This window comes from Hydra vulgaris, chromosome 03 (genome assembly GCF_038396675.1).
Source record: "Hydra vulgaris chromosome 03, alternate assembly HydraT2T_AEP".
Lineage (NCBI taxonomy): Eukaryota > Metazoa > Cnidaria > Hydrozoa > Anthoathecata > Hydridae > Hydra > Hydra vulgaris.
Window position 1 is genome coordinate 43330001 of NC_088922.1, and position 13212 is coordinate 43343212.

At 26.0% G+C, this 13212-nt stretch overlaps 1 protein-coding gene across 4 annotated transcripts in view; it reads right to left on the reverse strand.

The window, feature by feature from the left end:
- The window catches only part of LOC101241796 (mini-chromosome maintenance complex-binding protein), a 62816-nt gene extending 50041 nt beyond the window's left edge, over positions 1 to 12775 (reverse strand). For 3 of the 4 annotated variants that reach the window (XM_065793309.1, XM_065793308.1, XM_065793307.1), the window contains exons 1-2: positions 12692 to 12769; positions 7779 to 7858 (exon numbers count right to left, since the gene is read on the reverse strand). In XM_065793309.1, coding sequence (XP_065649381.1) covers positions 7779 to 7858; positions 12692 to 12743 — 132 coding nt within the window. In that variant the 5' untranslated portion in view covers positions 12744 to 12769. Of the gene's footprint in view, positions 1 to 7778; positions 7859 to 12691 lie in introns of all 4 variants that reach the window. The other variant, XM_065793310.1, reaches the window with a different exon arrangement.
- Positions 12776 to 13212: the final 437 nt, after the last annotated feature.

Below are 13212 nucleotides of genomic sequence, written 5' to 3' on the forward strand. Positions count from 1 at the left end.
ACCATTAATTTAATTACAAATTAATTGTTATATAAAAAAACCACAAAAACCCAAATTTAATTGACCGGAATGTTTTTAAAAACATTCTAAATGTTTTTAAAACATTCTGAATGTTTTTAACAATATAAACAATGTTTTTATTTTTATTTTTTTTAATAAAATATTTTTATATTTATTTTTTTTAATAAAATGTTTTTATTTTTATTTTTTTTACTGTAAATCATGCGCGGAGTGTTGCTACATCGACTATCTTATAGCCTGACTCGCAAGGGAGTGCTGCTACATCGACTGACAAATAGCCTGACTCGCAAGGGAGTGCTGCTACATCGACTGACAAATAGCCTGACTCGCAAGGGAGTGCTGCTACATCGACTGACAAATAGCCTGACCCGCAACGGAGTGCTGCTACATCGACTGAGGGTTTGGTTGGATCAGGCAGTCTATCATTATTAAAAAAAAAAATCCGGTCTTGCATTTTAATTTTTACTTTTTGTCAACAAAATATGGAAAAAACTTTCGGACAACATCTAAGGGTTCTATATATATACATATATAAATATATATATATATATATATATATATATATATATATATATATATATATATATATATATATATATATATATATTTACATATATAAATGCAGTCATAAAAAACAGGAAGTTGCGGGGCAATTTTGAGTATAGTGTATATATATAGGGGGCTTCAGTACATACATTAACTATCAAATACCCTGACCCACAAACAACTGAAGGTTTAGCATGGGGTAGCAATCTTTTCTTTCATTATTCTTTGTTTTTGTTTTTTCTAAAAAATTAAAGCGCGCTTTTTACTTTAAGCGCAAAAATAACATTAGGAAATTATGACTTAAGGTATGAATTGAGTATAGTGTATGTATGTATGTATATATATATATATATATATATATATATATATATATATATATATATATATATATATATATATATATATATATATATATAATATCAACCCTTGAAAGTAGAAAAAATGAGGTCTGCAATAATTCGTGACCTCAACCATTTAGAGGTTGGCATCAGGACAGCAAAAAAGAAAATTGATACAAAGGTCTTACCATAAAACATAGAAATGAGGTTGGTAATTTTTTTAAATATATATATATCTAAAGTAAAAGGCTTAGATATATAGTTTGTGGTAAAAAATAGCTCTTTGATTGTCTGTGGTTTTTAAACTGACAAAATTAAGATTAGATTATAACAAAACGCATTAGTTTAATTGCGAGAACTAAGTAAATTCAAAAAACGCAAATTTAAAGACTGCAATGTTTTTAAAAACATTCTGAATGTTTTTAAACACATTCTGAATGTTTTTAAAAACATTCTGAATGTTTTTATTTTATTTTTAAAAATAAAAACATTTTGAATGTTTTTATCTTTATTTTTTTACTGTGAAACATTCGCAGAGTTTTGCTACATCGACTATCTTATATGATTTGCAACGGAGTGGTACTACATCGACTTAGAGTTTGGTTTGGGCAGGCAGTCTATCATATAATTAAGAAAAAAACATTTAAAAAAAAGTTTTTAAACTTTTTTTCGGTCTTTAAAATAATTTTTTTTTTTTTAAACTTAAAACTGACATTTTATGGTAAAAACGACCATGTAAGAGTGAATATATATATATATATATATATATATATATATATATATATATATATATATATATATATATATATATATATATATATATATTAGGGTGGTTCAAAAAACAACTTTTTTTAAAATAGTCTGCTGCACTTAACTAAATGTGTTCTATATAATACAAAAACACTAGATTTAAAATTTTTTTGGGTAAAAAATATTTTTAGGGGTGCCTCAAAACCCTTAAAAATTTGACAGGTCCCTAATATTTTGATAAAAAAAGTTTTTCTAAAGTATGTCGACCAGGTACTCAAAAGAAGCGAAATTATATAAAGACTTTAAAAAAATTATTTTAAAAAAACTTAAAAATAAAAACTTTTTTTATTTTTATCTTAAAAACAATAGTTTTTAGGCAATTATATCTAAAAAAAATATATTTTTATGTAAATTGATTATTATTTTTAAAGTTTTTATATAATTTCGCTTCTTTTGAGTACCAGGTTGACATATCTTAGAAAAACTTTTTTTTTTAAATATTAGGGACCTGTCAAATTTTTAAGGGTCTTGAGGCACCCCTAAAAATATTTTTTATTTAAAAAAATTTTAAACCTAGTGCTTTTGTATTAAATAGAACACATTTAGTTAAGTGCAGCAGACTATTTAAAAAAAAGTTGTTTTTTGAACCACCCTAATATATGCGGTAGTGGTGTAGTGGTAGACCGCTCGCTTCATAAGCGAGAGGTTCCGAGTTTGATTCCCACCACATCCCTGGTAGTACCGTGCTCAACTTGTTTCTCCGCGCAGCGAGTGGAGAGAGGGTTATAACCACAAGTAACTTCCTCATCTGTAGTGGACTTCTTGGCCTTGGGGAGGTGAATTATAAAAAAATATATATATGTGTGCCTGTGTGTATATATATATTTTTGTTTGGTCACTAGGGTGTCCCAAAAACACACTTTTTTTAAAATTTTAATGTGCTCTCAACTGATCCCCATTCTATAGGTCCTAAATGGCTACCAAAAATCTTTTTTTTAATTTTTTAATAACTAGAAGTGATAGATGTAAATTCTGAGTTTTACGGTTTTGTACACTTATGTGTATTTACTAAAAAACAGCGCTATCTAGTAATTCATTATGTTTTAATATGATGTAATAATTAGTACACAAATAATTCCCATAGGATATTATTAAAGAATAGGATCATTCCCTATGAACATTGCTAGAGATTGATATTTTTCCCTCTGGACAATATTATTAGTTCGTATAATTCTCCATGGATTGGTTCACAAATAACTCCATTTAGAAATTTTCTTTGAAGGAAAAAATTTCGAAACGGAATTATTTGTGCACGAAGGAATTCTAATTTGTGCACGAAGAAATTCTTGTGTAAACGGTTATAAAAGCCGTAACGGTAAACTTAGATAAATATTATATGAGAGGGAATAACGACTTCATAGATTTTTGATGCAAGTGTAACATTTAGTATAAATTTAGTTAAAAAACTGATTATTTCGAAATTCATATAAAAATGGGTAGAACAGCTAAAAAAAAGGAAGATGATAGGACAGAATAAGATAAAACGGAAAAATACAGAAAGTTTGAGGTATATTTACCTATTGAAGTACCCACTGAGGGAGTTACCTCAGAGACAGCTTCCATCTAATGGTGATATTCTTAGATACTATCAATTTATCCTTCGCGAGTCACAAGTTAAATACAAACCCACTTCTACTAATGTTGGTTGCAAATTGTAATCGAAATCCAAAAATCTTGTTTGTGAAAATGGTGTTTGTACAGATCTTGATAGTTCTTGCTTGGTATCTAGGATTAAAAAAATTTGGGATAATGCTGGGTTTGGCAAGAAATTTGTGATTTGTGGGTACAATATAAAGACTAAAATCATTAAACTTAATTTAAAATACAAGAAATTGATTAAATTGTCTTCTCTAAACTGGAACAGCAGTCTTGATAAGCAATCAAAGTTAGAAAAAGATTTTCTCACAGAATCCTATCAGCTTTTTGACATCTCGACTAAGAATTTTAAAAAAGATATTCTTGCTGATAGATTGAGAACAGATGATGCCAAGCTGGAAGATATAAAGTAAGTTCATTAAATAACACTTTTTTTAGTAGTGAGATTTTTTTTCCAATTAAAAGTAACTTAAGTAATAGCATATTATTTCCTTTAAAATATTTACGTTTAACTCTTTACATGGTTTGGTCATCTTCCAAGAAAAACTAGAGCAATTATTAATTTATTTATAAATGGCTTAATAGATTTAAATATTTCTTAGTTTTTATGAAGACCAGAAGTTACATAGGAAAGGATATATGGAAACAAAAGTCGATGAGACTACAGTAGAAGAGTACTGGATACAAACAGGAGAAAGAACAAGCTAGATAAGTTGAGAGAGAAAGAATTAGAGAGACAGAAAAACTTTAAAGATATCAAAGATGTATTGTTGTCACATGACTCCATGACAGAAGAGATTCAATTCAGCAGTGAGGAAGAAAAGTCAAACAAGGACTGTGAAATCAGCGAGGAAGATGATTTCCTGGGTAACGGTCGGAAACGCAGGTATAGTATTATTTTAATAACATAGTTGTAATTTTCACAAGCTAAAGCTGTTTTATTGAAAAGTATATAATTATAAATAGGTAGAAAAATATTATAAAATGATACCTAGGTACAATTCTGGAGATACGATAAATCTAGCAGTGAATGTTGAAAAGCTCATTGAATGTACTGCTGTTCCAGCAACAAGGTTCAATGTTGGTGTACGACCTCATCTGGCAATTTTAAGTGAAGTATTTAAAGCTGGAGGTATAGAAATTAATGATATACCGCTTTTAAGAAGCACACTTCATAGAAAAAAGTTCAAATATGTAGAAATTGAAGGAGACTCGGAGTGGATTTCAATATCTAATCATCTTAAAGGCCAACGGCTTATTCTTCATTTTGATACCAAACTGTTGGAACAAATTACCACTGGGCTTAACATTATCCAAAAGAGCGACTTGCAGTCTCAGTGAGTTCCCCGGATGACAATACCATGGAAGACCATCTTTTAGGTGTTGTTCAATGTCCCTCTTCAAAGGAAGTTGACCAAGCAGAACAAGTGCACAATCTTTTAGAATATTACGGATGTACAGAGCAGATCATTGGTATATGCTGTGATACAACTGCAAGCAATACAGGCGGAGTAAATGGAGCAGTCCAAATTCTTACAGATATTTTGAAATTACCAATTTTGTTGATAATGTGGAGGAGACACATATATGAAGTACATGTATCTCACTATATGGCTGCCCTTACTGGTGAGAAAACTAAAAGTCCAAGAAGAGCTCATTATGTCAAGCTAAAGAACAAGTGGCCTGAAATCTGTGAGAAAGTGAATGAAGTGAAAAATTTATGTAAATTGGACTGGCAAAGAGATGATCTGAAGATTGGCTCTGTTCTTCGCACTGTTGCAGAGGAAACTAAGACATTTTTGACTAATGCAACTACTGATATAGTGTTTTCAAGGAATGATTATGGTATAGTTTGTAAGCTTGCGTCTTTCTTCCTTGGAGTGGAAGTACAAGATTTTAAGTTCCATCAACCTGACGCCTGCCATGAGGCAAGGTTTTTAGCAGATGCGATCTACATCCTGACTCTTTATATGACTAAAGATATCAGTAATATCTGGACAGAAAAAGAAGTGCTGCAGTTGAAGGATGCAAGTTTGTTCATTGCAATTTGCTATGTTCCATGGTTTTTAAAAAGTTTTTTAGGATTTCTGGCTCCCTACAATGATTTGAAAGCTATCCAGACAGCCTATGCATTGAGAAAAGTTAGTAAGAATATTGGAAATGCTTTGCTTCTCAGCATGGGACGCCATACGTGGTACTTAACTCCGCAACTCTGTGTTTTGTCCTTTGGGGATAAAGAAGTTCCTTCTGAAACAAAGCTAAGAATGCTATTAGCTCTGATTGAGTTTGAAGAGCCAAATGAATTTCAGCGATGTAAACCATCAAATGTACAAATTGGAGAGACCACAGAGCTACCTGAGTTGATTTCCGAGCAAAGCTACCTTCTCTTCAAACATTTTAAAATATCAAGAGCAAGTATAAAAGAATGGCTTAATAATAGTCTTAATACTATAGATGTTTTTAACCATCCTCAGTTGCTAGATTTTATTGCATGGATCAAAAATATATCTGTTGTAAATGATGGTGCAGAAAGAAACATTAAGCTCATTAAAGATTTTCTTTCAGCTACTAGAGATGAAGATCACCTTCAAAATGTATTTTTTGTAGTTAAAAAGTCTAGAAAAAACTTGACTAAGACTATGACTAAAAAGGAGCTTGGGAACTGTTCAAAAAGTTGTATTTTTTGAGAAATGTTTCACCGCAATAAAATCTTAAATTTGCTAATAAATATTAGTTTTCATGTATTTTTTTTTTGTATTTTCATATTTATAAATATAATCTATCAAGTTAAATAGTAGAAAACAATTGGAAATGATTTATACGCCTCTAATTGTTTTGTTTTATTTTTCTAAAATGTGTTTTCTATTAATGTTAAGCTAGCTTAACATTAAAACAGTAAAACTCAGATTTTACATCTAGCACTTCCTGTCAAAATAAAACCGTCAAATTTTTTTAGTACTTATTTAGGTCACATAGAATGGGAATCAGAAAAGCTTTTTTTTTTTTTTTTTTGGGACACCCTATTGGTCACCCTTAATTCTTTCATAAAATGTCAACTTTATGTTTGTTTTTTTTTTAAATTAATTTAAGAGGCAAGAAAAAGTTAAAAAAATTTTAATTGTTTTATTCATTATTTGATATACTTCCTATAAATATGTAAATTAAGGGAAATTATATGAAATTTAAAAAATGATTATTATATTATAAAAAACTTATAGAATAAAAATTATTGTCAAAAAAATTTATAAAAATACACTTTTTTCATTTTTAGGTAATAAACTTCATTTTTCATGCTGTTAAATAACATTTATTTTTAAATAATAATATAGTTATCATTTCTAAAATTTTCATATAATTTCGCTTCATTTTCTTGTTAATACAATTAGGAATTCGTTAAATGTTTAAGGGTCTTCAGGAACCCTAAAAATATATTTAAGTCAAAAAATTTTCAAATCCAGTGTTTTTTTATCATATAGAATACATTAAGGGGGAGGCAGCATATTTCAATTAAGAACAAATCTATTATTTTATAAAATGAGCAAAATAAAAATTTGCAATGCAGTGTTATTTTATGAATAAAATAATACTGCATTGCAAATTTAAAAGTATTATACAAGAATTAAGTGGAAAAAAAATGAGTGTCCTCCTCAACTGCATTATTAATAATAACTGAATTATTAATTGATATAACATAAAATAGAGGCAGACAAAATCAACTAAGAATTAATTAATTTGATAAGAAACTAGTAGGAAAATAAAAAAGTGAAAAAAAAGAGAAAAAAAATTGTTAACTTTTGATCTTAATATGCTATTATAAATTTTATTATTTTTTTAATTGAAAACTTTTTTTATTACTATTGCAAACTTTTTTTATTACTATTGCAAACTTTTATTATTATCAACTATTGAAAACTTTTTTTATTACTATTGCAGAATAAATTAAATCTTATAAAATGAAAATATTATGAGAGGCATAAAATCATTTATGAAAGCTAAAAGGCTTTATTCCTTTTTATTCTTCATTAAAATTAAAACATATATAGCATGTATAGATAATAAAGACAATAAAGTAATACTATGCCTAAAGACTTGTCCCTTAAAAAAGTTTTTAAAACATTTAAAGACATCTATTTTGAAATTTGTCAAGACAAACATCTTTGTCAAAGACTTGCCATGATAAAACAAGACCAAGTCTCAAAAACATAAAAAAAACAAACACCAAATCTCAAGATAATCACTAAATACTCTAGCATTTTGATTTGAGTCATTAAAAACAAATTCCAAATTTCTACAAACAAACAAAATTTGTAAAAATTAAATAGTATTATCCTAAATTTTAAAATGGAAATTAATAAAATAAACTACTATATTATTGCTCATGAAAAAAAAAAAAAGAAAAAAAAAAATTATTGGTCATGAAATATATAAATTACTATTTGCAAACATCTAAAACATAATAAAATTGACCTTTGTATAATCATCTTTAAGTAAACTTCTAAAATGGTTTGAAATATCCTCTAGTCTGTTAAGAATACCAGGATCGCTATCTAAAAAGAGAAGTAAACATAGTATAATAAGTAAATAATAACAACAATTATATATTGAATTGAATCTGCAAAAACCACATGCCACATTTTTTCAATATTACATTTTATTGCAAAAAATCTTCCTAAAAGTTGGTATCTATGATATTCTGTAAAAACCAGACACGTACCATAGTAACTTACCCCTATAACATTTTAAAGCTATGTTATGTATTGTAACGTAAACCGGATTTGTTCATTACGTGCAAATTGTCTGTTATTTTTACGTAATATTTTGCATAACAATACATAACACTGTAGCGTAACGTTACGTGCAAAATGTCCATTATTTTTATGTAACGGAGATGTAACATTGTGACGTAACGCTACATGAAAAGTGTTACATAACAACACGTAACATTTTGACTTAATGATACGTAACATTATAATCTATAGTATCTATCCACATAACTTTTGTTTTTTTCATTTGTACATAAATTTATGTGTATACAGAGATCTACTTAAAGAGAGAGAAAAAAGTGAAGTCAAGTCAGAGAGTGTAGACAGATATTGCACAGAAATTATACACATAATTGGCTGAAGCTAATTAATGTACATAATATATTAATTAAAATTATAACAAAGGTTGAAATTTTAAATACATTTTTGCTTATGGGTTTATAAAAACTTGTGAAGTGTTAAGCTTGTATTATTACCTCTACAAGACGTAACGTAACGTAACAATATCTAGATATGATACGCAGTTAAAATATGTCTAAAATATAAATTATCTTTCATGTTAAGTTACGTTTCAGTAAAAGAAATGTAACTTTGCGAATTGAAACTTCTTTTTTTTTTGAAACAAATTAGTTACAAAAAAAAAATTAACTAATTAAGGCGAATTTATTTTACAATTAAAATAAATGATAATGTTTAGCAGTTTAAAAAAAAAAATTTTTTAGTTTCAAATGTCTCAACAAACGTATTGTTAAATACCATAACTCATGATCATGAGTTACGGTATTTAACAAAATTGTTTTATCTACAATATTATTTAAGTATTTTATTATTTATGTATTGATTTTTGAAAACGCAATAACACGCTTCTCAAAAATATTGTAATTAAAAAAGTATTTTAAAAAATTAACCCACGCTTGTGGTTTTTTAAAAAAAATACTTTTTAAAGGTAAATACAACTTTTAAAGCTTTAAAAGTTACATAACGAAAAACAAAAAAAAAAGTACCTTTAAAAGTTAAAATAACTTACGGTGCGGTTAAGCAATCTAAGGTACTTATTACCTTTAAAAGTATAACCAATCAGAAGTAACGTAACGTAAAACATTTAAGAATTAAAACGTTTTAATTCATAAGTGTATTTAATTGACGTATTTTAATTACGTTAACGCAATTAAAATACGTCACAAATATAAAGCTTTTTAACAATACATTACGTATATATATATTTTTTAAAGTCTAACAAATTATGACCTAACATAACATTAAAAAAAATCTATGTTTGAGACACATTTTAGCTTCAAATCTAGATTTAGTTACATAACGTCTCAATTGGTTACAAGTTGGTATCAGTATCGGCTGATCAAATTGCTCAGTTTGCAGCCAATTGCTACCACTGTCAGCCAGCAAATAGAATGTTCTAATCATGATTTTAAACTCTATGTATGTAGTCTAGTATGTAAATGTTACAGTACTTATAACACTTACATCTACTACAATTTTATAGGTAAATTTAAAATCTAACTCTGGCTATTATAACAAATAAATCTGACTTAAATATAATCAAAAACTTCTGAAGTTAAATGGTGCTTTACTTGTTCTAAAAATGTTTGCTAATCTAAAAATCAAAGTTCAAAAGTTAAAAAAATCAAAGTATAAATTATCAAAATAGATTTCAAAGATACTGCATCTAAAGATACATTGCATTTCCAAAATTTGAAACTATATGACTGTTTACAAGGTGAAGGGTTTTTTAAAATCTTAATAGTTTTTAGAAATTAAATTTAAATCAGATAATAAAATTGGCAATCTCCAAATTGATTTCATTTAATTCTAACCTATATAAATATTTTTTAAACAAAGAATGGTATTCATTAGTAATGTTATTAAAGTATAAATTAGGTTTGAAGCGGAATCACTCACAGAACAGAAAAACGCAAATTTTAGCTACTACATAAATAAACTTTAATTTCTCTAAAATATAAGTTTCAGCACTATACTTTTTTTTTAAATATTTTAAATATTAGTAAAATTGCTTGCAAGTATTTGAAGGGAAATATTATATCTCTACGACTCAAATTTTCGATGAGAAATAGTAGTTATCAAATATTTTTATTTTTTTTCAAAAGTTTTAAATTACAAAACAGAAAAAAAAACATTAGTTCTTAAATAAAAAACAATTATTCAATGTCTTTAAACAAATAAGCAATCCAGTCAGACAATCCATACAGTTTTTGAGCTTCTAGTTCTACAACTCACTTGCTAACTATATGCCATGAGTAATTGCTAAGAGCTATTACTCATGACATATTTAAAGCTTTTGACAAAGTTTGGCATGCTGGTCTTCTCCATAAGCTTGCTTGTTATAGTGTATCTGGGAAAATAGCTCTTTTTGCTGATGACTCAACTTTATACTCCTGTCTTGACAAAAAGTCTTCTTTTTTTGAGCCTTTGGAACAGGCAGCTAGTCTTAAATCTGATCTCACTTCTGTAACTGATTCAAGCTTGCAGTGACTTGTGAACTTTAATTCTAAAAACTCAGTTACTTACTGCAAACAACTATCGCAATATTGTCGAAATTCCTATATTAATGAATGGTAACCATCTCACTGAGTCCTCTGCTTTACATCTTGTTGGATTATTGTTAACTACTCACCTCTCATGGAAACTATATATACAATCAACTGCAAAGTTAGCATCTGCTAAAGTTGCTTCTACTTATTGCACTTATCATTATCTTACTCCTGATTTCATTCTCTACCTCTACAAATCTACAAAATTTGCCCCTGTATGGAATACTGTTGCCATATTTGGGCTGGCTATTTTAATGATACTCTTTCTTTTGTAGACAAGGTCCAAAAATATATTGCAAATGCAGTTGGACCTGCTTTATCTGCTTAGCTTGAGCCTCGCTCTCACCATCATAAAGTTGCATCTCTTTCTGATTTTTACAAATACTATCATGCTTCAACCAAAACTTATTCTTGCCTGATAAATATAATATTAAGAAAATATGAAACATCAAGACTGTGAATCCAATCAATGACTAATTGAAAAATAAATTCTCATTTGATTCAGTTTAGAGACAAGGCAAATGTGGTCGGAAAAAAAACAACAACTTGGAATGAGAGCAAACTAGTAAAAAGAGTAAATGAAAATAGATTAGAAGTATATTCCTTAATTACCAGTCATATATATATATATATATATATATATATATATATATATATATATATATATATATATATATATATATATATATATATATATGTATGTATATATATATATATATATATATATATATATATATATATATATATACACACACACACATATATATAAATATATATATATATATATATATATATATAAATATATATGTATATATATATAAATATTTTAAAAGTTTCTCTTCAGCACAAAATAAGTAAATATTCTAATAAATAAGACAATTTTTTTAATTTTTGTTAAAATCATTTATTTTATAAATAAATGTTTTGACTGTATCATAGCCATCATCAGTTAAAATATATTAAAATGGTTAAATCAAATTAGTAAAATTAAGTTGAAGTAATAGAGACCTTATAATAAAAATACAATAAAAATGCAATTAAATAATGTAAAAAATGTTTTAAAAAGATAAAAGAACCGGTAATGTTAAAAGGAACTAGATTGAAATTGTCATTTTTACATGATTTATTTGTTAATAGTTTTAATCATGCTAATTTTTTAATTTTGGATATGGCCTCTACTAAATTTATATTAAAACTCAAAGAAAGCATGTACATAGAGTGGGAAAAACCACCTATCAAGAAACAAATTTTACTAATTTGATTTAACCATTTTAATATATTTTCATTGATGATGGCTATGATATAGTTGAAACATATATTTATAAAATAAATGATATATAATATAACATATATATAAAATGTATATATAATATAAAATAACTTAATATAATATATATATATTTATATATATATATACATATATATATATATATATATATATATATATATAATATATATATATATATATATATATATATATATATATATATATATATATATATATATATCAATATATCAATATATCAATATATCAATATATCAATATATCAATATATCAATATATCAATATATCAATATATATATATATATATATATATATAATATATATATATATATATATATATATATATATATATATATATATATATATATATATATATATATATATATATATATATATATATATATATATATATATATATATATATATATATATATATGACTAGAACAATTCTAATTTAAAAAAATTGACAGAAATGCTGGAAGATGAAGAAAAAGTCAAAATTGAAAATAAAATATTTGACAATATATTATAAATCAGGTTGAATTAAATAAATAAGTAGTTTTTGTGTTAAAATAAAAGAAAATTTAATAAATTTTCTGCAAATTTTTTTTATATATTTCATTTTATTTAAAGTATATACCTTTTAATGGCTATGAGTATTGCCAGCAATACTCAAACTCTAAGATTTAAAAACACCTAAAACTTGAATTGAGTTTTACTCTCTTATATAATAATATAAACCAATATAAACAAAAAAATTCTTACGATAAAGCTTTGTAATAACTGAAAGAGGATTCATAACAAAATCTTCTGGCATTTTTTTCTTTATATCTATTAAATAAATAAAAAGATTAACAAATTAATATTATGACATGTCAAATTATTTAAATTTAATGACATTCAAAATCTTTGTTTTCATATTAAAATTTTTTTTTTTTTGTAGCCAATGCATTTTAAAAATTAACGATACAAAATAGAATTTTAGGACACTTGCAAAAACCAAAATTCTGTCTACCTTTCTGTAGCAACAACTGAAAAATAATTAAACAAACTAAGTAAAATAATATGTATTAGTTTTGTTCCTAATTTCAAAATGCATAAAATTTATCAAATTTGAAACTAAATTTTTAAAACTCCCAATAACACTTTAACACCAAGCAATTCAGTTGAAAATTTACACTTAACTGGAAGAAATATAGAATTTTCTATATTTCTTCCAGTAAAGTGGCATTACTACAGAAAAGAAAAGTTTTTGTTGCATTAAATATTAAAATTTTTTTAATTAT